This window comes from Elgaria multicarinata, chromosome 1 (genome assembly GCF_023053635.1).
Source record: "Elgaria multicarinata webbii isolate HBS135686 ecotype San Diego chromosome 1, rElgMul1.1.pri, whole genome shotgun sequence".
Taxonomy (NCBI): Eukaryota; Metazoa; Chordata; class Lepidosauria; order Squamata; family Anguidae; genus Elgaria; species Elgaria multicarinata.
The window spans coordinates 138,403,236-138,429,862 of NC_086171.1; the positions used below are offsets into that span (position 1 = coordinate 138,403,236).

General features: G+C 40.9%; 1 protein-coding gene across 2 annotated transcripts; it reads right to left on the bottom strand.

Annotated features, from left to right (window-relative positions):
- Positions 1-25,312, bottom strand: SRSF11 (serine and arginine rich splicing factor 11). Of its 2 annotated transcripts, none has more exons than XM_063137538.1 (12): positions 24,940-25,312; positions 21,056-21,189; positions 16,714-16,823; positions 13,985-14,077; positions 12,563-12,612; positions 6,713-6,840; positions 5,231-5,312; positions 4,311-4,445; positions 3,375-3,464; positions 2,434-2,529; positions 1,425-1,563; positions 1-1,306 (listed from the first exon to the last, which is right to left on the bottom strand). In XM_063137538.1, the coding sequence occupies exons 1-12, from the start codon at positions 25,065-25,067 to the stop codon at positions 1,118-1,120; spliced, it is 1,374 nt and encodes a 457-aa protein (XP_062993608.1). In that variant the 5' UTR covers positions 25,068-25,312; the 3' UTR covers positions 1-1,117. The 2 variants fall into 2 exon arrangements, with proteins under 2 accessions (XP_062993608.1, XP_062993599.1); XM_063137529.1 differs by having other exon boundaries at positions 1-1,309; positions 24,940-25,311.
- Positions 25,313-26,627: the final 1,315 nt, after the last annotated feature.

The window sequence follows — 26,627 nt, forward strand, 5'->3', positions numbered from 1 at the left end:
TATATTTAAGGGTTTTATTATCAAAGTCTTGTAAAACAATTTCAGAAACTGTACATCAACATGGCACAGACTGTAGCCTACTTTTGTTTTTACCTGCACAAAAGTATATGCTCCAAAAACTTCCAGAACTAAAAGAACAAGTTGCCCAACTACTTTGCATAATAACATAGAATCACTGTGTGCAAAAGGTTACTACTTCAGTGACTGTAACACAAATTTATTAGTTTATACAACTTGAGATCAAGTACATTATCAAGTAGACTTGTTTTAAAATCATCATGAAGTTCAATTTTTTAAAATGCACTACCCTTTTTTGCAGGGTTTTTACACTCACAAACGAAATGAAATAAAATGCAGGCTCTGAAAAACTACACAAGGATAACTCTCTCTCGTCTTGTGGAATACAGAAGTTTTCATTACTATCTCAAGAAGTCCTAGTTGTCAAAAATCAAACACACCACCTGAGAAGGATTTAGACTCAAAGTTCACCTTACATTGAGGATCAAAAAAGGCTAGTGCATTTCCACCTTGTCAAAGCCAAACAAATCCACAACAAAAAGATTCAGCCACAGGGCTAAAAAGATTATCTATCTCTATCAGAACATTTGTTTCCAGATGAAGCTAATGTTAGTTTCTTTGTCTACACTTAAGACCCTTAGTAGATCCACCATATTTTGGAGGAGATGAGGATGTTCTTGCCACAGTTAACATGCAGCCAGTGCATTCCCTATTTTGCTCTATTACCGCAAATGAATCAAACTCTAGAAACACTATTGTAGGTGAGCTGGTTTACTAAAAAGATCATACAACACAAACAGTCAATGCCTGCCAAAGATGCATGCAGCTTTTTGCTCATAAAGGAAAAAAGCAGCACCAAGCTAATAAGACCTGCTGGGCTACTCAATTCAATTTGGCCAATAACGAGAATGGAAACCCAGATATCACTTCCTCTAAAACTTTTGATGTAATTATTTAATATCAGGAGCTTTACAACCAGTTAATAGTTACAGCTGTGTACATCTAGCTTAAAAGGTTAAACAAGTACAGCATAAAGGAATCACACAGGAATGACACCGACGCATGTCAGCAACTGCTGTTTTACTGCAAAAGGCAATATTCAGTCACTCATATCCATATCCTCTTCATGATGATCATCCCCATTGACTTTGGACTCCCTTGTATCTCCACTCCCTTTTTCAGCTGGTGACTCCTTACGTTTTGGAGAAGTGGAGTCTGCTGCCTTCTCTTCCTTTTTCTCTTTTTCGCTATCGTAGCCTTGTTCTTCTTCATCATAATCCCTTGTGACCTGCTTTGCCGAGATAAAACACAAAGCAAAACACATAAGACATGCTTCAAGGCTTCGGGGATTTAGAATTAAGTAGGGGACTGCACAAACACAGAGGAAACAGATTTTTAAAGCATACTTTGACATCTTTGTCGCTCTCCGACTTTCTCTCTCGATCCTTTTCTTTGTCTTTGCTCTTTTTCTTCTTGCTTGTTGACCTCTCTCGTTCATCCCTGCTTCTCTCTTTGTCTTTATCCTTTTTCTTCTCTTTTTTGTGTCTAAGGTCATAAGACATTTTATTTATTTTTATTTAATAGATTTACAGTCTGCTTTTAAGGGTAAAACACCTTAAAGCAGATTATAACTTTCTTTAAAATACAAAATACATAAGCAAATCCTTAAAATATCTAAAACGTAAGTGTTTTAAATAACAAACAAGACTGAAATATTTCAATTCTATAATGTTATAGTGTTAAAAGCATCAGTCAAATTCAAATACAATGTACGCTTACGGACAAGTTGCACACAGAGGCTGTAGTAAAATTGGTTCACAGACGGGAGAAATGCAAAAGACAGAAATTTTTACCAGACTAATTTGTTGTTAATAACACTTAAAGCAGAAGTGAACAGAAATTTTGATGGAGAAACAAATTATTCATACCTATTATGGAATTTTATAAGCAGATTTAGTAAAAACCACCGATCTATTCCACCCTCCTTCAATTACATAAAGTCACACATGTAAACAACAACTATATCACATACAGGCAACAAGAGGGAAGTAACAAGCCCTCTCCCTCTCAATTTGATTAAAGTTCACCAAATAAACCAAGATCTTGTAATGATGCAAGACTGAAAAAGTACAATTCTCCTACCATTTCTATGGTCATGTTTGACCTAATGTCCCAGCAAAGTACACTTAATACAAGTCATAATTATTTGAACTTATTCTAGTATCAGCCATTATTTGCTCAAACAGTATCACCAATGGTAATACAAGTACATTTATTAGCAACAAAGTGATGTGCGCACAAGATCCAAGGAATTCCCTACTATGAGAACTGAAGATGGCGAGACTGAAAATCTGTCATTTTGCCCTTCCCTGAAGTAGTACTGCACAGTTTATGGATTGGTTCAAATGTACAAACCTTTTGGGTGAAGGGGACCTGGACAACTTTCGCTTAGGGGACCTGGGCTTTTTCGGTGACCTGGATCCACTCCTGCTTCTTCGGCGGCGTCTTTCTCTGCAGTAATTAGTCATAAAAGTAAAGATCTCTCCCAATCAACATTTAACATTATTTTAACATTCCTACACATGCACCCATTCTCTACAGCAACTTAAACAGGTATTTTAAAGAATTCTTTTTTGCAAATCCCTTTTTAGTGCCCAAGGCATGCTTTCTGAAGGAAGGTAAAATACGAATGAAAAAAGGTAATAATCTAAACCAGCATTCCCCAACCTGAAGCCCTCCCAGACATTTCAACTACAATTCCCATCAGCCCAAGGCAGCAGGCCTAATTGTCAGATGGTAGGCACCAGGCTGGGGAGGGCTGATACTAAATGAAAGGCTTGGGAAAGCTCTTTGGTCTCTGAATTGTGACATGCTGCTAAATATTTCACAGTACAGAATGCATACAGCCTGATTTCCACTTAGTTAATTAAGTCTGCAGGACAGCTGTAGAATTATCTCAGACTTGCAAATGCAGAAAAAAACCCTGCTTCTAGTAAACATAGTTCTGTTTATCCTGAAAAATTAAAGAGAAGTCTATATTCGTATAGAATAGAAACTATTCAACCCCAACCCTCAGTTCAGATTGCAAGGTGTTTGTATGGATTTCTTCCAATACAAGAAAATAACAGAGTCTAGATCAAACGCTGGTTTACTTGCTGTCAAACAAGAGGAATTGCATAAATGAACTCTACTGTTATTACTTGAAGCACTGAAATTCACAGAAAAGCTTTTCTGTGAACAGCTACAACCCTCCCTCAAATGATTCAAGATTTCACATAAACCAGGATAGCAATTCCTTTAAGGTTAGCATAATTAGTCCTCAAAAAGTAAATACAAGATTAGAGAAGACACCATACCTGCTTGTGCTTCTGGATCGTCTGGCTGTGCTGTAACTCTTTGGTGGAGTTTTAGACCGTTTCTTCTCTTTCTCTTCTTTCTTTTTGTCTCTAACAAAAACAACAACAACCCAAAGATATATTAAAAGGTATAAGTAGATTGGATCTCTCCAGGATCAAGAAGGAAGCACAAGTTCTTTTGTCTCAAAAAATCCCCAATGTATCAAGCACTTTTGGTTACTATAGGGGAGGCCTTCCAAGGCCTGGGATGCAACCCCCAGGGGTGTCCTGGTACCATTACTGCATCCCCATCTCGTTTCCAAGATCAGTATTTCTTCACCATTACCCACAGGAAAACATCCATCTTTGGTGATTAGTTGCAGATGGGACAGGTGAAAGCCTCTCCCAAACACTCCACCAATTTTGTTTTAGAGGTTGCTGTTTTCCTGTTGCTAGCAGTGACTGAAAAACACAAATCTTGAAAATGAGATGGGTGGTTGGAGATATGCAGTAATGGTGTGAGAGCACTTCTGAGGGCTGCACAACTGGGGCCTGAGGGCCACGGTTGTGCACCTCCGCAATTGGGGGGGGGGGAGAACAGCAAGCTTTGGGGGGTGCACCTGCCAGCAATCTCTAAATTTCAGTGGGCAGAGGAAGGGAGGTTTAAATTTCCCCATCTCTGGCCCTCCAGCCATGATTACTTATGGCTCTTGGGGCTACAGGGATATATCAAATGGGATTCCTCTGCTAAAAGAAGACACTTTGATCCGACAGAGGCTTCTGACTAAGGAACTGGGAGGGACACCATTTTTGCTGGTCCCCTTCCTGTGCCTTGTCAGGGGATGGACACTACCATAAGGACACCACCGGATACAACCTACGGTTCTGATAGCTAGGATAGCGAAATCCTCCGGGACAAAATGTATTTCAGAATTTCACAACGTTTTCAGGGAGTACCTGGTTTTGGATGTACTCCTAGACCTTCTAACACGCTCTCTGGAATGAGACCGCCGCCGCCGAGGACTTTTAGATCGTCTTCTGCTTCTTGATTTTGAGTGAGATCGTCTTCTTGAACGGCTTCTTGATGTCCGTCTATTGAACAAAACAAATAAATTATATGAACTACTGTATCAATGAAATTTTGTGAGCAAGCAAAATGTATATCTGAAAAAGCATTAAGCAAAGAAGGGGGCTTTACATTTCCATGTGCTGAGCATAGATTCTTGGGAATCTTGGCACTCAGGGTTTTTTAATCATTATGGAGATACACTTGAATATATATGACCACTATCTGATAAAATCTTAGATTTGGGATGTGAGTGGCAGGAAAACGACAGGAGACAAACATGACCCCCTCTGATCAGGAGATGGGGCTTCACTACTATGCGTTACCCTCCTATCTCCAATTGCTAGCAGAAAAACAGATAGGAACATCTGCATAATTAAAGGGGTTAGTATTCTGATATGTGAAAATGAAAGAATATGGATGCATGAAAAATAAAGAGTCTAAAGTCAGAGAAGTTACTTTCACAATAACTGCCCATACTTCAAATTTATAGAAGTTCCTCAGATTTTCTATGCAACACTTTCCAGTATCCAACCATTCTAGCTTTAATATTAAAATTAATATCCATTTAATATTAAATGAAGCTTAATAAATGCTGAACTGTAGATAAAATGAAGGCTTGAGAAAAAATTCTGTGCAATATAATTTAATAGATCTTCTCTAAGTAGACTAACCCTGGATGTAACACTAAGTCTGCGATCTTATACACATACTTAGGAGTAAGCCCCACTGAACTCAATACAGTTTACTTCTGTGTAGACACACACATAGAACTGTAAATTAACACACTTAAATCTTGGAAGACTCTTACCGGTGTCTAGAAGAAGATGGAGTTCTCCTCCTTCTTGAACGTGATCTGGATCTTGAATGCCTTCTTTTATCATCTTTTTTATCTGCAATTAAAATATTTTAGACGTCACACAACATCTACAAAAAGTTTGGCTGCGTACCTTCTTGGGCCCTTTCTATGGAAATCTGCAACTGAAAAGCAGATTTGGAGTACTTCTGACTATTCTGTAAGTGACAAAAAACAAATATATTTCTGTGTCTGAATCCTTCAAGCCAATTGTGAAAATTATAGTTTAGAGTGGGTTTTTGAAGAGACGAGGAAGGTGTTTTAAGAAGTTCTCTCTCCTCTAAGCCCGTAAGCTAACGATTTGCATGGCACTAAGAATGTAAGAAGGGCCCTCTGGGAGCAAACCTAGTCTAGCATTCTGCGTCTCCCTAGCCAGCCAGATGCCTATGAGAATCCCACAAGCAGGGCATGCAGGCACTAGCCCTCTCCCATTGTTGGGCTGCAGCAACTGGCATTCAGAGGCAGGCTGCTTCGGATTTGGAGGTAATTACAGCCATTCATGACAGTAACTGTATTCTCAATGAATTTGTCCATCCCCCCTTTTAGAGCCGCCGCTACATTTTGTGGTAGCAAATACCATATTTGAACTATCACTGTGCGAAGTAGTAATTTCTTTTGGTTGTCCTGAATCTCCTATCATTAAGCTTCAATGGATGATCCAGGGTGGGTGGGGAGGCTTCTCTATCCATTTTCTTCAAACCATGCATAATTTCAAATAATTTCAAACACTTCTATCATGTCCCCATTTCTCACCATTTTTCTAAATAAAAAGCCCCAAACGTTGTAATTTTTCCTTACAGGGGAGTTGCCAGAGCTCCCTAATCAGTGTGATTGCTCCATAGATTTGTATGAAGCAGAGTGGATTTATTTAAATCAAAGTTATTGAAAATTCATTTTTTAAATCAGAAGTGGGAAGAAAGGCCGATTTAAATCACATTTTCTATTAGAACGTTTTCATATATTTCCTAAACAGTAGCACAAATCCGGCCCTTAAAATATAGTCATTTACAGCTAAATAAGAGTAATTTTTACACTGCCGTTTCATTCTTAGAGTTAGGCCTTGTGTCTATTTGTTGTGCAATATGTTTTGCAGGCTTCCCTTTTTCATCTAAAGGGAATGTCTTTAAAATACGTCCATATAAGAATAGTGGACTAGATGGACCCTTGGTCTGATCCAACATGGCTCTTCTTATGGGGCTTATGACCAGTAGCCACGACATTTTATGAGGTTAACTATGAAAGTAAAGTAATTTGCCCAATGCCCATCTTTTGTAGATAGAGCGTAAAGTGCCATTTTAATGTCTTTTCACCCAGGTTGCAGAGATCTTTTTGGAGCTCTTCACAATCCTTTTTTATTTGTACATTCTGAATAATTTGGTATCATCGCCACTCTTTTTGAATACAAAACTATTTAGAAGACATTTTAGAATAGTTTACCTGGTTCTATAGCAGCAGAGATCAGAGATTGTGCTTCTCGTACTCGTTTCATGGCTTCTTCTATTTCTTTACTGGAGGTATCTGTTTTCAGACTTGGCGAAACGAGGCCGGCAGCTACATGGTTCAGCCTGGAAGAACCAAAAGAATAAATAGTTGGCTTTAGGTCCATCCAAAAGAGGACTAATATTATCTTTTTTTGTAGATAGTAGCTTCCGTGTTATATGTAGCTTTATAAAAGCGACCACCTAACTTTAAAAACTGGTACTTGAATTTATATATTTTTCCTCTTCCCTCCTCATTCCTTTTTTCTTTCTGTATGCTCTCTATGAGATTGTAGCCTTATTTTTTAATATCAGTATAATGCTTAGCAATGTTTAGCCACTTTGTAAGCGATAGGAAAAAAAATGTTTTGATACGACAGAGCTCTTCCTGAAGTACACAATATTTAATTTACTTGAAACAAACAGGAATCTTGCACCTTATTTCTGTATATGATACTTGTGCAATTAACTTTTTTTAAAAACAAGTGTCGTACAAGCAACTTGATCAAAGAAGTCATCCTGTTTTTATACGAGTAAAGGTGGTGCTCCCTCTGAAGGAGCAGCTTTGTAGCTTGGGAGTATTCCTAGACCCATCATTGTCACTGGAGGCCCAGGTGGACTCCGTGGCACGGAGTACTTGGGGTCAGCTTTGGCTGATCCGCCAGCTACGGCCTTTCCTGGACAGGGACAACCTAGCCACAATAGTGCATGCACTGGTAACTTCCCGATTAGACTACTGCAATGCATTCTACGTGGGGCTGCCCTTGAAGACGACGCAGAAGTTGCAGCTAGTGCAAAATGCAGCAGCTAGATGGCTGACAGAGACACATAACACCAGTCTTAAAGGAACTGCACTGGCTGCCTATACGCTTCCAGTCGGAATTCAAGGTGTTGGTCATGACGTTTAAAGCCCTAAACGGCTTGGGACCTTGATACTTGAGAGAGCACCTCTCCTTATACATGCCTGCCCGAGACCTTAGATCTGTTGGAGGAGCCCTTCTCCACATCTCACGAATGCAACATATACATTATGATGGACAAGGGAGAGGGCTTTCTCTGTGGTGGCCCCCCGACTGTGGAATGCCCTCCCCTTGGAGGCCTGATTGGCGCCAACATTGATTGCATTTCAACGCCAAGTAAAAACATGGCTTTTTAACAAAGCCTTTGATGGTTAAAATCACTGGCACATTGTTTTAACTGCTTTTAAATTATATATTGTTTTAACTTGGTTCATGGTTTAATTTGTTTTTAACTGTGCATATTTATTGTTTTATACTGTATGCTTTATCTGTACGCCACTCTGAGATCTTAATGATATAGGGCGGGATATAAATGGAGAGAGAGAGAGAGAGAGAGAGAGAGAAAGAACTCTTAGCACACCCAGAATTTATTTTATTATATTGGCACTCAGAATTATACTGTATTTGTGTTTACTATCTTTAAGTAGCTGACTGCCACTAACAAATCTCGGTCAGGTCATTACAAACTATTAGAAACACAAGGCTGCAATCCTATCCACAGTTACCTGGGAATAAGGCCCGATCAACTCCATGGGACCTATTTCCCAGCAGACTTGGGTAGGATTGCACTGTAAGGAAACCATTGTGGATTTCATTTCAGGAAGTGGAAGAGTTGTAAGAAAGGAAATGGCCTGAGCTAGGTGAAGGAACCTTCTCACTTCTAGATTTGTGAAATAACACCAATGCGAACGTAAAAAGGAGAAAGAAAAACCAAAGACTGCCCACTTTGAAAGTCTCTTTTTTACTAGGCTTCCCTTAAAGGGCCTAGATGGAACAGCCCATTTGTAATAAATTTGGCTAGTTAGGTCATGTCAGCTTGTGAAAGTTATCTCCTACTTCTTGCTGCCCTACAGCAGGAGTCCCTAACCTGTTTGGGGTGGTAGGTACATTTGGGATTTTGAGGGTTTCGCTTTCCCAAAATGGCTACCATGGGAGCATGGCCAGTCACAAAACACCCATTTCCCAAAGGTAAACTGGTGAAGCTAAAAAAAAAAAGTAATGTGTCCCATAACCTAACTACAAGGCAGAGGTTTGGTCTGAGTTCCAAGCCCAAAATCACCCTTCTGAATCCAGCTTTCTGTACAAACACCCATTTCACAGAAGGCAAACGGGTGAGGCTCAGAGATATGTAACTTGGCTAGAAAACTATGAAGACAGTTGTAGTGTCTTACCCCCAAATGTCAATTTACATATTTCCCACACAAAGCACAATAAAATATCCATTTCACAGAAGTCAAAATTGGTGATGCTCAGAAAAACTCTCTCTCATACACACACTCATACAGACAAGACACACACCGCATTTCCTGGATGCTCTTCATCATCTTCAAAATGAAGAGCTGTGCTCCAGCGGCCTCCCATTTTTATTTTTAAATATTTCTGGGGGCTAGAGGAATCATTAGAAATAAAGATGGTGCTCGAGGTCAGCACCAGGTTTTTTTGTGTTTTTAAACTTTTTAAAAATTATGAGCCAGGTTGCCTGATGGGCACCATGGGAGGTGACCACAGGCACCATGCTGGGGGCCCAGCCTTAGATACTTTGAAGTCCAGACCTCAAGATCTGCTGTATTTGTAAGATAGTCAGAAAAGCAAGAATTTAAACAGGTGTGTCTCTTCCCCCTCATACTTGCACAGTGACAGAAGCTACTCTCTTCAAACCACAGGAACCTTCTCAAATGTGGATCTGGCAATTCTACGATGTGTGTGTATCTTTAATTCTGTGCCAGGAAAAGCTTCATGAGTTTAATTTCCATCTGGTTAAAGGCACAAGAGTTGGACTAGAAAACAAGGTGGCAATTTGAGTAACTGTATGAAATTTGTTCTTAACTCAGCTTTCAGCTACATGCATGTGATCCAAAAGAAGTCTTATGTACCCATAAAAAGAATTTCTGCACGCATAGAGATGTGCATGTCATCAATTTGCAGCATCGTTTAGAGGAGTGTAAAAATTCCCCACTCAGCTCACTGAGTGAAATAGCCTAGCCCATCTCACAGGGTTGTTGCAAGGACAATGGGCTACGTGGCCCTTTGCTCCCCTGCTTCTGGGGACCCCCCCTCACTTAACCTGTCCACCTTTACAACAAAGCTGCCCCTGCCCCTAAAGCACGGGTGAAGAACCTTTTTCTTGCCAAGGTCAGTTGAAAGCTATCAGGCTTCACATTACAGCAATTGGCTGGGCCAGAATCAGAAAATATTCCCCATCCCTGGTTTAAACTGCCGAAAAATAACACGTTAAAAGCCTACTTGAATAAGAGGGGGAAGATCATCCAATGTTCCTAGAGAAGGCATTCCCATCCACCCACACGTACGCCCTTCATTCATTCATTTTCTCCGACTGCCTTTGCACGTCATGATAAGCCACACAGTGCACTGCGAGCCATCTTAGTGACATCCATGCTTATATGGATGTCCAAACCCAGCGCAGGCAATTCAGCGTGGGTTGTTTTTAAACCAACAAGTCACCCTGAGAACCCATGGCTTGTAGTAGGGTTGTTGAGAAGAGCTTGTTCTCAGGGTAGCTTGTCATGATGTCCATACCTGGCACTGGAGTTTGTGCCAAATGGCTACAGAACTGCTTGGCAAAAGCAGCAAAAAAGCCCATACCAACCCTCCGTCCCATACACACACACACACACTACGCTGCACCCACTGGGATTCATTTTAACTCTTCAAAAGTAGCTGTTCTGTGCACATGCAAAAAATAAAGTTCTTGTAAAAAAAGACTAACAATTAATCTGCATTTAAACTCACTAATAGCAGCAGCTCAGTGGGATTTGATTCAGAATGAGAAACAGCAGACCTGCTTTGCTAATATATGCTGAGAGCTTGAGATTCCTCGTTCCTCTTCGTTTTCCTCCCAACCCATCTCCAAAGCCTCGTCACAGCACCTTTTCCCATTCCCCGTGGCAGCGGCACTGAGAGTTCAGTGGCACTACACCAATGTCACCTTATAATCCCCTCCCCTCAGTAAGATTTCTTTTCCCTTGCGCCATGCAGACAATCTGTTGTACCCACCCTTAAGGGTCACCAAACAATGTTAGAGAAGCGAAATGTTCTTTTCTCTGTGGTACTTTCCATAGGAAACTCTCTCTCTCTCTCGCACGCACGCACACACACACACACACAGAGCACAGTCAGCCCTCGTTGCTGGGTGAGAGAAGAAGAGCTTGCTGATCAGTACTGGCCAATCATTGCCCCCCCTTTAAAAGTTACTCTCTGAGTGCACATTTTGCAGATCTGCTGCTTTTGCTATAGGGAAAGCAAAGAGGTGGAGCCAGCTCAGGATGCTTTATCATGCTCTATTCAGCTGAACGAGGCAGGTAAAGGCAAACACAGTGGTAGGAGGTTTCATCAAATGATTTGGCAGAGGAGCAAAGCAAAATGCTTGTGCCACCTTTGCTGCATCTGAGATGCTTACAGGGTGTCCGGCCTGGGTGAAAGAGCCATGGTTTGGGTAGGGGCAGAGGTCTACATTTGGACCACTGCCTAGAGGTTCCCTATCCCTGTCCTAGCATAAACAGCCTGTCAAGCCCCTTCAAGGAGACTGCAAATAAACATGCCACAAATCCTCCTTCATTTTTTCAGTCCACGAGAATTGACTACATCAGCTCAGACAAGATAGACCAGAAGGACAATCAAACCACCACTGCATGCAGGTGAGGGAATGGGCTGCTGGGGGAGGGACTGTCCCTTCCCTAAACCCAGCTTCGAAATACAGTGAGCTGCTGCAGGAGGAATGGAACTCTCCAGCTGGCTAGTGATTTTTATTCTTTCTTTTTTTTGGCAAGCTAAAATGTTTTGTGGATTTAATTACAACATTCCTTATTATAGAATCATAGAATCATAGAATAGCAGAGTTGGAAGGGGCCTACAAGGCCATTGAGTCCAACCCCCTGCTCAATGCAGGAATCCACCCTAAAGCATCCCTGACAGATGGTTGTCCAGCTGCCTCTTGAAGGCCTCTAGTGTGGGAGAGCCCACAACCTCCCTAGGTAGCTGATTCCACCGTCGCACTGCTCTAACAGTCAGGAAGTTTTTCCTGATGTCCAGCCGGAATCTGGCTTCCTTTAACTTGAGCCCGTTATTCCGTGTCCTGCACTCTGGGAGGATCGAAAAGAGATCCTGGCCCTCCTCTGTGTGACAACCTTTTAAGTATTTGAAGAGTGCTATCATGTCTCCCCTCAATCTTCTCTTCTCCAGGCTAAACATGCCCAGTTCTTTCAGTCTCTCTTCATAGGGCTTTGTTTCTAGACCTCTGATCATCCTGGTTGCCCTCTTCTGAACACGCTCCAGCTTGTCTGCGTCCTTCTTGAATTGTGGAGCCCAGAACTGGACGCAATACTCTAGATGAGGCCTAACCAGGGCCGAATAGAGAGGAACCAGTACCTCACGTGATTTGGAAGCTATACTTCTATTAATGCAGCCCAAAATAGCATTAGCCTTTCAGGCAAATTACAGCATCCACAATCTGGTGCTCTCCAGATGTTTTGGATTTCAATTCCCACCAGCCCCAGACAGAATGACTAATGGTCAGGGATGCTGGGAGTTGTAGCCAAAACATCTGGAGGGCACCAGGTTGGAGAAGGCCGCCTTATTTCATCACAACATAGAATTTTCACCATACTATCTTCACTGGCAAAATAGCCCCCTCAACCACGTAATTTCTCAGGAAGGCAACATTTCCAAAGATTCCCTACAAATTATTTCCCCGTTTTATTTCTTGACCAGGAGCAAGGAGTGGGTGGGAAGAGCACCTGCATTAGAGTCCAACCATGAAGATTCATACTTACTTTGGATCCACTGTGCTCATAAGCTTCAGTAGTTGATCTGCTGCAAGAGACTGTAAAAAAAATGAGCCAGAAAAGGCTGTTAAAAGTTATAAACAACAGGCGTTCCACATCCAGCACACCAGTTTCTGATGCAGGCCGCACCCTCACTTAGGCCCCACCCAAAGCTCAATACTAGAGAAAGGCTAACTGATTGGAGATAAGAGTGGGTTTTCCCTTCTCAGCACTAGAAAAAGGCAGCCTTTCTGTAGGGCTAGGAAGCAAAAGGCTGTTCCTTTCTCCATGCACAGACAGGCATCCCCCCATGCCTCTCTGTGCACAGGAGTCAGCTGACACTGGGGGCAGGCTCTGTCCCATGAAGTCATCCAGCCCCAAGAAATGTCCTAGGAGACGATTTGACCCATGGGGCCAGAACAGTTCCCCACTCTAGATAAAGGGGATGCCTGCAGAATTCCATTTGAACAGAGAAAATGCTTAAAGATGAGTAAGAATTCACAATATACAATTATGTTGACAAAGTAACAGGAGTTGACTGTTGTTTGGCAAAAGGAGAGGTCATAAGAGTAAGTTCCATTTTTAATAAATACAATCCATGATATGATTACTAAAAAAAATGAAATAAAACTAAAAACCATTAAAGTCAAATAGAAATGCAAGAAGCCTAGTCACTGCTATCCAGTGTTTTACACCAAATGAATTTATCAAATCGAGAAGTGTTTCATCAAGAGAAATCTCTCACTAATGTTCTGCTTGGATTGAGCTTGTTTACTGGCCATCATCCAGCCCATTACTGATCTCTAATAGTGGTTCACCAAGTTAACTGCGTCACTTGAATTAGATAAAAAGGATAAATGAGAGCTGTATGTCACCAGCATACTGATGACAACCTAATTCAAAAGCCTAGATGTCCTTAGCAGTTTCATGTAGATGTTAAAAAGCACAGGGAACAAGATAGAACCCCGCTATCAATGAATGTTTAAAAAATGGTGCTCAAAGAGGTCATTGTGTAGTTAGAGATCTGTACCAAAAAAGCCAGTTTGTCTGAATCACTTCAGGAAGAATTCTATGCATATTCAGACAGAAAAAAAGTCCTACAACACGCAGCATCCCTCCTACAACATGCAACATCCTACAATGTTAAAAATTGTAGGACTTTTTTCCTGTTTAAACATGCATAGGGTTGCACCCTTAAAAGTCTAGAATAACTTCTGTTCTGGAAAGTTCAAACTGTAAAATCATACTGAACTCTTTGCTGGATTTTTTTTGGGGGGGGGGGGGAGAGAAGTAAAAAACAGTTTGGTTCAAGCCTGGATCAAAGCAGTATATGTTAGTAGGTGCGGAAAAAAGTATTACATTCATGTTCACAACTGACAATTTGCCAGAGACTGAAAGGTGTGTGCATGCGAGTATATACAGGCAATATACCTGCGAGTTTATATTTGCCCCAGGAAGCCCAAGAGCGGCCAGGGTTGGGTCAAGAGTTGGAGCTCCTAAAGCAGCCAAAGGAACAGCGCCAATCTGTAAAAATCAAAGAAAAGAGAATTAGTTAAAATATCTGCAGCAAAAAATAAATAAATCACAAGGCAAATAAGTTCATAACACATACCTGTTTCTGCCAGATTGTGTACACAAATTCCATTAAAAAAAAACCTTCACTATTTCCAAAAGGAAAAGGAGTAGTTTCTAACAGTTCTGAGGTCTTTCCCACCACCTGTTACCTGAAATCCTTTTCAACTGCAGTTGCAAGTGATTGAAGTTGGGAGTTTTTGCATGAAAGCCATGTGCTCATCTATTGATCTATGCTCCGTTCCCCAACAATGCTGCCCTATATTGAGTGAGGCCATTAGTCACTGTGCTAGCTACTAATGATTGGTCTCCCAAGTTCACAGGCGAGGATCTCTTCCATCATTCGCTAATGCATCTGCTTTAAAAACAAAACAAAACTGGAGATTTTGGGGACAGAACGTGGACTTTATGATTGCAAGGTGTGTGCACAGCTTGCTAAGCATAAAGTCTAAGATCCACCCCAAATAACTCCTCAGCTACACTCAGCTAAGAACCCTCTCAAATATCTACAATGTTTATCTTAATTAGAATGTGAAGTTTGATTAATTAAACTAAGTAATTAATGAAAGACTTTCAAAATGATGTAAGTTTTGAATTGGCTGCCATTTTAGAAGATGCATTCATCTTCCCTCATCTAAATTTGTGTGTCATTTCTTTTGTCTCCACTCTCTGGGGGACAGGAGTTAGATGCAGGAATGTGGGCTCAGAGCTATCGAGCACTGGCACCACTGTTGGTCTTTGCCTCACCTGTTGAGAACAGTTGGCATGAACAGAGATGAATAGAAGACCCTGCCAACAAGGTATGATATCGCAATGTGCACTTTGGGTGAAATGTTGCAGGTATCATTGGGGTGGCCTGATCCAGCCAATATTTTCTATTTATTCAGAACCACTGGTTTATGCATGTGCAGATTTAATCAATTCATTGATTAGTTCACAACTTAGATGCGTAAAGCTCACTTAATCAAATGACAGTGCTACTCCATGGATGGCTAACAGTTGCACAAGTGGAAGAAGCTGCTTGGATTAAGCTGCTTGGGTTTTGTGATGTTCTAGACAGGACAAGAAATGGTTTCCATGAACAGAGGTAGGCAATCATTTTCCTGTCGAGGGCAATCTGTCAGGGGCTGCATGTTGGTGGTGAGCAGTGCTCAAGGCAGCAGTGGGCAGGGCCATACTGAAACGTGGATGGGTCACGCTTTTTCTCTTTCTATCACTCTTGTCTCTCTGCCTCTTTCCATGATGCAGATTGCCAGGAAAGAGACAGAACTTTGCTAGAGGTCCGAACTGATTGCATACAGAGGGCTTCTGAAATCAGGCGGAGGGCTACAGGTTGCCCACCCCTGGCATAGTGTCAGGCGTCCTGTCACTAGACATACACGGCTAACAAATCACTAGTACAACTGAAGCAGGATCCAACTATGTATAGAATCAAATGCAGTGATATTGCTAAACTTCAATCTCCTGACTATAGATAACTTGAGGGGCAACTCATCCACTCACACTCTGTCCCACTTCCCATTTATACCCATACTATGTTCCCTTGGGCTAAATATCCCCCCAGCCTTCCAAGCATTGGCAGAGGGAGCATCACAACACAGTACTTTGCTTCATCCTTCACCAAGGTGCTAACAGGACTCTCTTGATTTCTCACACAGCCTCGATGATGCTATCCCTGTATTTTGGAAACTGGATGTAAGGCTCTCTCCTTTAGGATGAAAACAAAAGTACTCCAAGGCTATGATTTACGTAAACATAGCAGGGAATTAGCCCCACCAAACTCAGTGGGACTTACATTCAACTAAAATGTGCAGGTCCTTGGAAGCCCCCCAATAGCAGTTTTCTGAGAGCTGCAGGCAGAGCCTTCTCCTCTGCAGCTTTTCTGAGAATGAAACATCTCCCTAAGCAACTTTTTGAATGCTGGAGCTTCTAGAGTTAGAGGGCTTCAGCCTACAAAGGAGAAAACCTTAATCCATGATACAGTCGCAATACAGGAAATCCATCATGGAGGCTGTGTGTGAAAAGAAAGGAACCCCTGAACTGGCGTTACACTGTGTGATAGTATACCAATCCACTCCTGTATATGGCTGATTTCTATGAAAAAAAGGGCAGCATTCTGAAAAAAATGCCTGGGAAACTCCCTCTTCCCCCACCTAGAATCTGATGCCGTCATTACTGCAGCCAGCTAATTCCCGTTGCTGACTGCCCATGAAGGAGCACAGTAATGCTTGAAGGAGGGACACATGGAAGACTACAGCAGCTAATTCTTCAGCAACAAAAATTGAACAACACACACACACACACACTCTTTTTTTTCTGGCCAAAGAAGCAGCTACAATTGTTCCCACTTTGTAAGTTAATTTATAAGCAGAGAAAAACCTGAAACATCTTTCAAAGCATTATGATAAATCAAGCGTTAAACCAGTATGACCTTTAAAGCTAAAGGGGAGAATGGGAGCTACCTCACCACAGTCCAGCTATAAAGCTTGCAATCATTTTGCTACAGCAAGCACACCTTCCTACCTAGAAAGAGAGGAAGCAGTACACGCTGTGCATTCTTTTACCCATCACCTAACACATACACTTACCTGAGAAAGTGGGTTGGGCGTAGGCAGGAGTCCACCCCCCGGCAGAAGACCTGCCACAGCATTAGCTGGTGCCAGGAGAGACAAAGCCTTAGTCTCATCAGGAATAACTCCTGCAGAGAGACAGCTTTGCATTAGAAGACGCTCGTCAATGATCTTTTAAAAAAAAACCACACACACAAATACACCCAGAAAATGTCTCCCTGAAACACCACCTGAGTTTGCTGAAGTACTTATGTTGGCTACAATACAATGTTTGATCTCTTAATAATTTATCATTAATTTGTATGTTCAGAATGAAACTTCAATGTGTGAAAATTTGACTGTTCCTTTTTCTCTACAAAAGGTTAAGTTCTAGAATAAAAAATAGCACAATACACACTACTGTTTTGTTAACACTGCCAAGATTTCATCACCTGTACTCGATTTTTAAGTCATGAACCAAACGTAAGCAAGCACAGTCGGTTCTCCAGGGGTGTGCTCTCAACTTTCAAAAGCTGTTTTATGAACAACGACTCGTGTCGGCTGCTTCACTATAAAGCACACAGAAAAATCAAGATACACAAGACAAAAAAAGTTTGATTTAGGGGTTAATAATATGGTACAGTTCACTATGATTTCTTTTACACCTACCATACAATTTTGTAAAACTTAAAGAGCAGGTAAGGAAAAGTGTAGGGCTTTTGCTGGCATGTCACATGGATATGAAGGTCTCCACAGAGCTCCAAATAGAGGTTCTGCATATGTGTCCATGTGTATGTGTTCATGTAAACACCTAAAATGTGGCACATTCCTTACCTGTGCAGTAAAATACATGCTCCACTGTGTGTCATGCTTACTGTACCAAGAATGCTGCTGCAGATTGCCATTTCAGAAGAAACTTCTGGTCTGCAGCCTTATGGCCTGCTAAGTGTATAGTTTTACTGCCTAGCCTGAATAGAGAACAACCTTACAAAAAGGTCCAACGTGAAACAAACAATGTTGATCGTTGTTATTTTAACCAACAGCAAAAGCCCTATACGTATGGATTAATCTGTTAATGTGCCCAAGCCCCCAATATGAGAGTTCAACAAGACAACTGTACTATATATTTGCAAATACCAGTAGCGTTTCTGCAATACATATTAAAAAAGACTGCATCTCATCATAAAACATACAATATGTACAGGGCACTTAAGAGAAACTGGATAAGCTGCAGAAGAAAACTGTTGGGTGGTATTTTCAGCAGGGCCTGGTATATAGTTCAGGCTGAACCAGGGAAAAGAACTGTAAAACACAACAACAAAAAAGAAAAACCACTGTTAAATAAAGGTAATGGTTCCTTCCACCTATACTGAGAAGTGCCGATAATATAAACAAATGTATAATACACAGCACTGTTATCTTTCTTCTGTCACTGAGCTGTCATAATTTCAATACCAAAAGTTATGGTGGGAAAAGGGGGGGAAGGTCATTTAGATACAGGGCATTAATGCATCAATATAAACATAGCTATAGAGATTATGGGATAATTTTGCATGCAAAATTATGTCTCAGAGGATATTATTTATGTTTACACACAATTAGTGCAACTATAACATTTCTGGCATCTAACTAAGAATCCTCTCATTTTGAGACACCTCACAGAAGATCTGCATCCATTAAGTAGTCATGCATCTGATCCTCTCATTTTTAGGAAAAAAGTTATTCAGAAATAAAACTACAATTTTTTTAAAAAAGCAATGAGGCCCCTCACCAGTTAATTTTCATGCGTCAAGAGTTTTTTACTGCTGCTTTGTTAGAACCATGACATACTGCATGAATGTGTAGAAATGAAGAAAAAGAAACAGACAAAAGAAACAAACATTAACCAAAGAACCTACACAACCCCACCCAAAGCCATTGTTAATATTTGAGTTCCTTCCAAATCCTTGAATTTCATAGTGAAGTTTATCATACTATGCCTTACCGTGAACTTTGTGTTCAGTCTAAAACACAAAGCAACAGCCAACACCAAGATATATGAACACGCTAAGAACAGGAACGTGACTGATACAGGGGGCTATGGTCAGCGAAGTAAAGTATTTTAATACTTCAAGTGAAGTAATGTCAAAATATATCACAATAGTCAAAAAATATAAATTTAAATTCAGCAGAGTACTTAAGCATATGCCTTGATGCATATGAGCAGTCACACTGAATAAACTTACTGAACAGTGCTTAAGTACCGAGCGGAAAAGGAGCTCTTGCAATAAAAACAGCTGAAGAGTAAAGCTTCCATACATAAGGAACAATTGCAAGAACAAAGTGGTCAAACTTCATTGGGGGGGGGGAACAACAACAGTGGATTGTTCTGCTATAGTACTGTGTCCACAATCGTAACTCCCCACCAACTACAAAACTGTTTAGATCCTAAAACCCAAAATTGAATCCTTGACAAATAATAACTGCTCATGTCGCATTAAACAATCCTCAGGAGATTCTCAATTGATCTATTTGATTGATCACCTTAGTGCCAGATTTATCAGTTAATTTAGCATTCTAGTGCAAAATATAAAATATTTACAAAGAGAATTCTTTTCCTCTAAAAACCTGCAAAATTTACCATACTTAAGCATTGTTCTGCAGATCTATCAGAAGCTACTGTTCTGTTAAGAACCAAACTAGGTATGACAGAAGCAGTCCTGTCCCAATCATATAAAAAGGGTGTGTCCAGAGGCCCTGAAACCTACCCCAACATGCTGCTTACCTCTCCATAACCCCTTTCTGCTGAGCGCATTTCCAGCATTGGAGCTCAGAGGAGGAAAAATGCACAGGAGGACAGATTGTGAGAAGGTTAAGCTGCAGGCACAGGAAGGGTTCTGCACTCTTCACCCATACACACATTTTGAATTAAATACACCCATCCCCCTCTTCACACGAAATTGGGGGAAATCCATATTTAAACACACGGCCACTGTCACATCTAGTTTGGCCCTAATAGGTACAAAGTTCATGCAAGAACCAAGTTCAAATATATCTCAAATTGTTATTTTACTCAAAATAACGTGGAAGGAATAATAGTATAAAAATGTTCTACTTGGCACTTCAAAACTGATCAAGATTAGAAGTTGCGTATTTATAGTTTCAGTTAGAAATATCCCAGTGCTAAGAACTAGGTCTTCCCAGAGAGGTCTGCACACTACATATTCCTTTGCCTTGTTAATGTGTAAACAGACTTGTACATAAAAATAGTTACTAAAACTAAGACTTAACACTGTAATTCGACACACAGGTAGGCTGCTAAATCCCACTGAATTCAATGAGGTTTAGCAACCTGTGGGCCCAGTAGTGAATAGTAAGACTGAAAATATTTTATTGTAATCAAGTGATTTAAGAAGATTACTAGTTTATCAATTAATGGTGCCTTTGAAATAGTTGTGATGAAATCTACAGAAGTTCAACAGAACTCATTAGAAGAGCAGTCTTCTTGGTACAGAATTATAGAGTTATGTTCCCAACCCTGCTCATTGTTTTTCAAATTACTGTAACACCCTAAAAATGTAAGAAAAAGAAGAGAGAGAGAAAAAAATGTTGTTAACAAGTGATTACACCAAGAAAACACTTGGGGGACTTGAGTGCTTGCTGGCCTTTAGTTAATGTCTAGAATCCCCTGTAGCTGCAGAGGACCCCACTGTTTCAGTCATCTGGAAGGGCCTTTGCATTTGCCTTCTCCACTACAAAAATCACACACACAAATAACAGAGAGAAGAGTTTATTATTTAGTGAAATTCTAGAAAATATAGCAAGGTTGAACAAGAAAATGCGGAATAAAATCTAACACCCAGTGCCCATTTAGCACCTTTGGAGATATTTTCTGACTAACAGAGATTATCAAACCCTTGGTGTACCAGAATTTATAATGAAAGTAAATGCTTTTGAATTGTCAAGTAAAGTAAACAGAACATTGCCTTGGATCTGCCAGTACACTTCCGCCCATTCTCTAGGAGGGAGAATGAATCATATGACAACTTATGCCAGGTAACGTAGAGCAACATTTGTTTATGTATGCCATTTTCAAAACACTACTTAAAAGATATCTTGAGGGGCCTGATGTAAATAAAAGATATCAAATAATGCTGCTTAAACACATTAAGTTTTCTAAAAGTCTTTTTGCAAAAAGACTGACAGGCATGTTCCAGCTTTTGTTGCATAACTAAATGTTGGATTTGCTTTTGTACATAAACTAGAGGTATCAGTATACCAAGGGTTTTTAAAAATGTAAATAGCTTAGATGTTTTACATGCTAAACTTCATGCTATTAAACTACATAAGGATTTAGTACCATTGTTCTATGGCTTCATAGATCATTAAACAATTCACAAACCTTCTGCATATGGTACGACTATCAATGCTCTGTCAACGAATACAGTATTTGTCAGATGCTGAGCCACAACTGCAGAGTCAGGTTCTTGGAACTTTACAAAACACACACGTGAAGAAACAGGCAAAGGGGAATCACTGGAAAAAAACAACATAAAAGAACATTAGATGATGATGATGATGATAAGATAAGAACATTTGATAGAAGATCAACATAGTTAATAAAGTTATTTAACTGAAAATAAACTGTGTGATACTATTTTAGCTTTGCACAACTATTTATTTTCATTAAATCACGAGTAGTTGCAAGCGACAAGAAATTTGGCTGGCATCAACCTGTTCCTAACTGTTAGTATGTGCTGGATACCATTACATGCAACTAAATGAAACAAGAGAAACTGTTAAAAATGAAGTCATATAGAACTGCACAAAATATGTACGCACACCACATAAGGGCATGATTTGGACAGCTACACAAAGAAGTTCCAACACTTTTGTATTGCATACTTTAAAATAGTTGAGCAACTAAATGCCGAAAAAAGACATCTAGTGGTAGTGCTAGGAAATTCGCTTTTCAATTCACTTTTTCTCCTTCACCATTTAAAATAGTGGTGGATGGATTCCAAAATGGGGACAGGATGTTCAGTGCTGGATTTCTGAAACCCATCATCAACCACCCTACCCTTGCTCCTTTGGAGTCCAACCCAATCGAGAATGAAAAGGGTTTTCTTTAGCTCACAGAGGTTCCAAGGAGTCATTACATTGGAGAAATGGAGCCAAACATTTTTTAACTTTTAAAAATGCACTGTCTCATATAATTACTAACATCATGATCAGACACATATTCAGATTGGGCAGTTTTAAAGCTCTAATAACTTTTCCAGGTTATTATCCCTAGGAGGTACATTAAATATATTTTTATATAAGCCATCATAGGGACGACTATCAACATGGCTATGTGTCACCTCTAGTGACAGGGGCAAGTATGGCTTTTCATGCCAGTTGCTAAGGCACTCTTATATCCTGCTTCTGGGCTTCCCATAGGCATCTGGTTAGTCGCTGTGGGAACAGTGGACTAGGTAGGCCTTTGTCTGATTCAACAGGGCTGTTATGTACTAAGATTAGGATGTTAACAGTTTCTGGCCCTTTCAGGGCAATCCTAATTAAGTTTATCAAGAAATATGTGTGCTTAAGCTTAAGAAATTATTTTTCTTAAAATGTTAACAATATGAGTGAACGCTACTCAGTTCTCATGTCTTAAAATATTTACATTTACTCAAATAATGATAATTTCCAAATAATTATTTGAATACCATTTAATACCACATCAACAGGAGCAATTCTATGCATCTTAATTAGAAGTTAGATCAATTATGTCTAATGAGGCTTACCCCCAGTCCCTAGTAAGTGCGTTTAGTGTTCCTGCCAAAGTGCACTTCCCCCTAACCAAATATTTCAGTTCAGTTACTTTGGGCTACTGGAAAAACTTCTGGAATATTTATACAGCATGTGAAATTAACATAATATTCCCCCGCTGCCTCCTTTCTCAAAATTTGTAAGTGCGTGAATAGTTTAATCCCCATAGGGAAAACAGATTTGGTGAGCTGAGATTTACTTACATTGTCTATGGAAATGGCTCTTAAAAATTAACGAAGTGAAGTGTGGCAACAGACATACTTTAGTCATGGTAGCTCTAAGAACAGAACTTTTATACTCTACAGGGCAAATACCAGAATTCTAGAGCATAGAAGACAGGCTTTCAACCTTGCATGGTCCTATTGCAGCCTCTCCCAACATGGAGCCCACCATATTTGTTGTACTACAACTCTCCATCATCTACAGCCAGCATGCTGGCTGGGGGTGATGGAAGTTGTAATCCAACATATCTGGAGGGCACCAGATTGGGGGGGAAATGATCAACTGTATTTTCTTTCTTTTTATTAAACTCTATGTGATCCATATTTTAAATGTATGAAGCAAAATGCATACTTGGGAGTTCAGTTCAAACGTAAGTAATCTATATTAAGTGGTTCTGAGGATACATTCTGCTTAAGAACGTAAGGCAAACTGATCCACTAAAGCACAAGATCCACCTAGTCCTGCATTCTTGCAAAAAAATAAAAAATCCAAGCAGATAACATGCACATTAATCCATCCAAAATTGCCCAAAGGTACAATATCTGTTTTTTGGCCATGCCTGCTCTAGAACTTTTTTTTTTTTTTTTTTAAATGTATTTTGACTCTTAGATGGAAAACTTATACATTCATACCACCTAAATTATTATTATTATTATTTATTTATTTATATAGCACCATCAATGTACATGGTGCTGTACAGAGTAAAACAGTAAATAGAATCATTTGTCCACATTGCAGTTTGAAGAAATGTACAGAAAGTATAAATTGCTATCTTTTGACATAACTACTGGTCACCTCTTCACACAATAATAAGCCAGGATTTTAAGAAGAGCCATGCTGGATCAGACCAAGGGTCCATCTAGTCCAGCACTCTGTTCACACAGTGGCCAACCAGCCATCAGCCAGGGATGAACACGCAGGACATGGTGCAACAGCACTCTCCCACACATGTTCCCAAGCAACTGGTGTATATAGGTTTACTGCCTCTGATACTGAAGGTAGCACATAGCCATCAGGACTAGTAACCATTGATACCTTCACCTCCAGGAATTTATCCAATCCCCTTTTAAAGCCATCCAAATTGGTGGCCATCACTACATCTTGTGGTAGTGAGTTCCATAATTTAACTATGCGTAGTGTGAAGAAGTACTTCCTTTTATTTGTCCTGGATTTCCCACCAATCAGCTTCAAGGGGAACCCTGGCTTACTATTCACAAACTGCATGCTAATACATGCAGCCTGTTTGCTCCCACTTAGCACCTCAGTCAGTGGGGGTGGCTAAACTAACCAGGAAAGGAAAGCTTAGTATGTTATCCATTCCATAACTTACTTGCTTATTATATCACTTATGAGCCTGAATTGCAAACCAGGGCTTGGTTTACAATTCCTGGCTTGTTTGGGGGCAAGAATTCTGGCTTAGTGCTGGGTGCAAATGTGACCATTGTAAACTACTTAAAAAACTTCAGCTGTGTGCTTTAGGGATGCCTCAGCATGAGGCTACACAAGTTAGTTACTTGACGGGTAGGTGGGAGAGCAGTATACCAGCACAGTTGTAGGGAAATAAATACCATTTAACGTTATTGTTTTGCTGGTAACAGGAACCACCTCTCCAGAATTACTCAAAACATATGTGGAGTAGGGCTCCTGGCCTTCTTCTTAACTATTATTATTATTATTATTTATACAGCACCATTAATGTACATGGTGCTGTACAGAGTACAACTATACACCACTTTCATACAACATTCTTACTCAGACCAACTGATACTCACAGACCATTCGTATCTCAACTGTTATTTTAGTGTCCCTGTAATTCCTCCCCCCTTTCAATGACCCAATCTAGGCTTTTTTATATATTTGTTATCTGCTGTCGGGGTGGGTAGCGGGAGTCTGTAACCCGCGGGTGGGTTTTGTCTCCTTTAGAGGAGCAGAGGAATGGGGCGAGCGGGAGAAAGGCGGCTGCACTTCTGGGAACACAAGATGGCTGGGAGAGGGTGGGTGAAGAGGGCAGCAAAGGCTGGTGCTTTCGGAAGCCCAAAGGCGTCCGATTCGGGAGGCTGCAAGAGCAGCGCCCTCGCGTAGCTCCTCGCAGCCTGGCGCCCATCCCCCGCCCTCCTCGCTTCCCCGCCCCCACACTCCCGCTCCGGGGCCAGCACACCCCAGCGCGCGGCTCCGCGGCCTGCCTTAGGCCGCCCTGAGGCCTAGCCTTGATGCATTAGGCCGCGTCAGCTGACGACGAGCGAGACTCACTCGGGAGGGAAGAGGCGCAGCTCCTCGATCTTGCCCAGGAAGCCGAAGAGGGTCCGCATCTGTTCGGAGCTGGCGCTTGGGGAGACGTTGGTGACCTGGATCACGTCGGTACCGCTACTTGAAGCCATCGCGCTGCTGCCTCCTGCTCCGGCACTACAAACACATCGAGGGGAGAGAGGTCGAGGGCCCTGAGGAAGCGGGTGATCGCCTCGTTTTTGTGTCCCTCCGCGCTTCCCGTCAGGCTAATCAGAAAAGGGCCCCGAATCTCTCTCGCGCGCGCAATAACCGCCGCCGAACGATCGTTTCGCCACCAGCCTGCCTGGGCCGCAATATCCCACAATCCTCAGCGGCCCCGTCCCCGCGCTGCTCTACGGAAGAGCCTCCCAGTGCCGCGCCTGCTCACTCCGAGCTGCTTAGGAGACACGCAGACCCTCTATGGTGCGCATGCCCGTTCCCATGGAACAGCTTGCTGCGCATGTGCAGGGTCTTCCTTCAGTTAGGAAGGGGCGAGGCATGCCTGCGCCGCCTTGCGTGCCGAACGTTTTGCTCAGGGAGCGAGATAACGTTGGAGTCGAGGATTGCACGGGCAGGCTAGCCTTGAACAGCCAAGCAGAGTTCCTTGCTCACTGCGGCGTGTGCTTATTTAATTTGCTACTGACTTTTCATCAGCTTAAAACAGCAGTATTACAGCCTCGTCGGACATTTTTGCTGCCTTTAGGCAGAAAGTAGAAAAAGTATTCAATAAAAGCAAGATTAAGATTAGCGGACCCCTAGTGATTAGTAAAGTAATATAATGCTAGATAAGGACAGGAGAGGCCTAGACTCAATTTTTTACTTTTTTAACGGAGCTCATGAGGCAGAATTGGTCGCGTCTTTCCAAAAAGAAACTACTTTTAGGATTGCTGTACACATAAGGACGGTAAAGCGCTTACTAGATTGGATCCAGATTTAGTCATACTTGAGTAGATCCGCTGAAATCAATAGGACTTCTTAGTCATGACTAATTTAAATATATTGAATCCAGTGATACTGTACAAATTATACGTGATAATATACAAATACATTGATTCAGGTTTAATGACTTTAGGTGAAATATTCATTGTCATGACTGGAACCATTATTATTATTATTATTATTATTATTATTATTATTATTTGTGTTTCTACATTGCCCCATAGACGAGGGTCTCTGGGCAATTTACAAAGATTAAAAACAAGGTGCTTTAATATTTCTCAAAGTTTCTTAGTGAATTTTATGATGTGGTGACTTCACATTACTTTATTACTGGTTAGTCATTAAAAACCTGAGACCAAAACTATGTTTAAAGTAGATCTGCAGATTTATTTTGCCAAAAGTTCATCTCAAAATTACACAGAGCCACAATTGGACTGGAATGCAGCATTTCTTTGTGCAGCACTGAGCCCAGCATATGCTAGTAAACCACTTGCTTGTTATTATCCTATGAGGGTGGGTTCAAAAGTAAGTATCACTAAGTTCATCAGTGTGCATATGACTGCAAAAAATATATTTTATAGATCATATTCCCTATTGATTTCATATATAGTTTCATCGATCTTCTGTATTCAGTGTGGCTGCCCATATCATGTCTAGTTTGTCACTTAGTTTATTGACGGGAAGTCATGCCTTTATTTTTTGCCTTGAAATGACTGTTCTTAATCACAAAACCC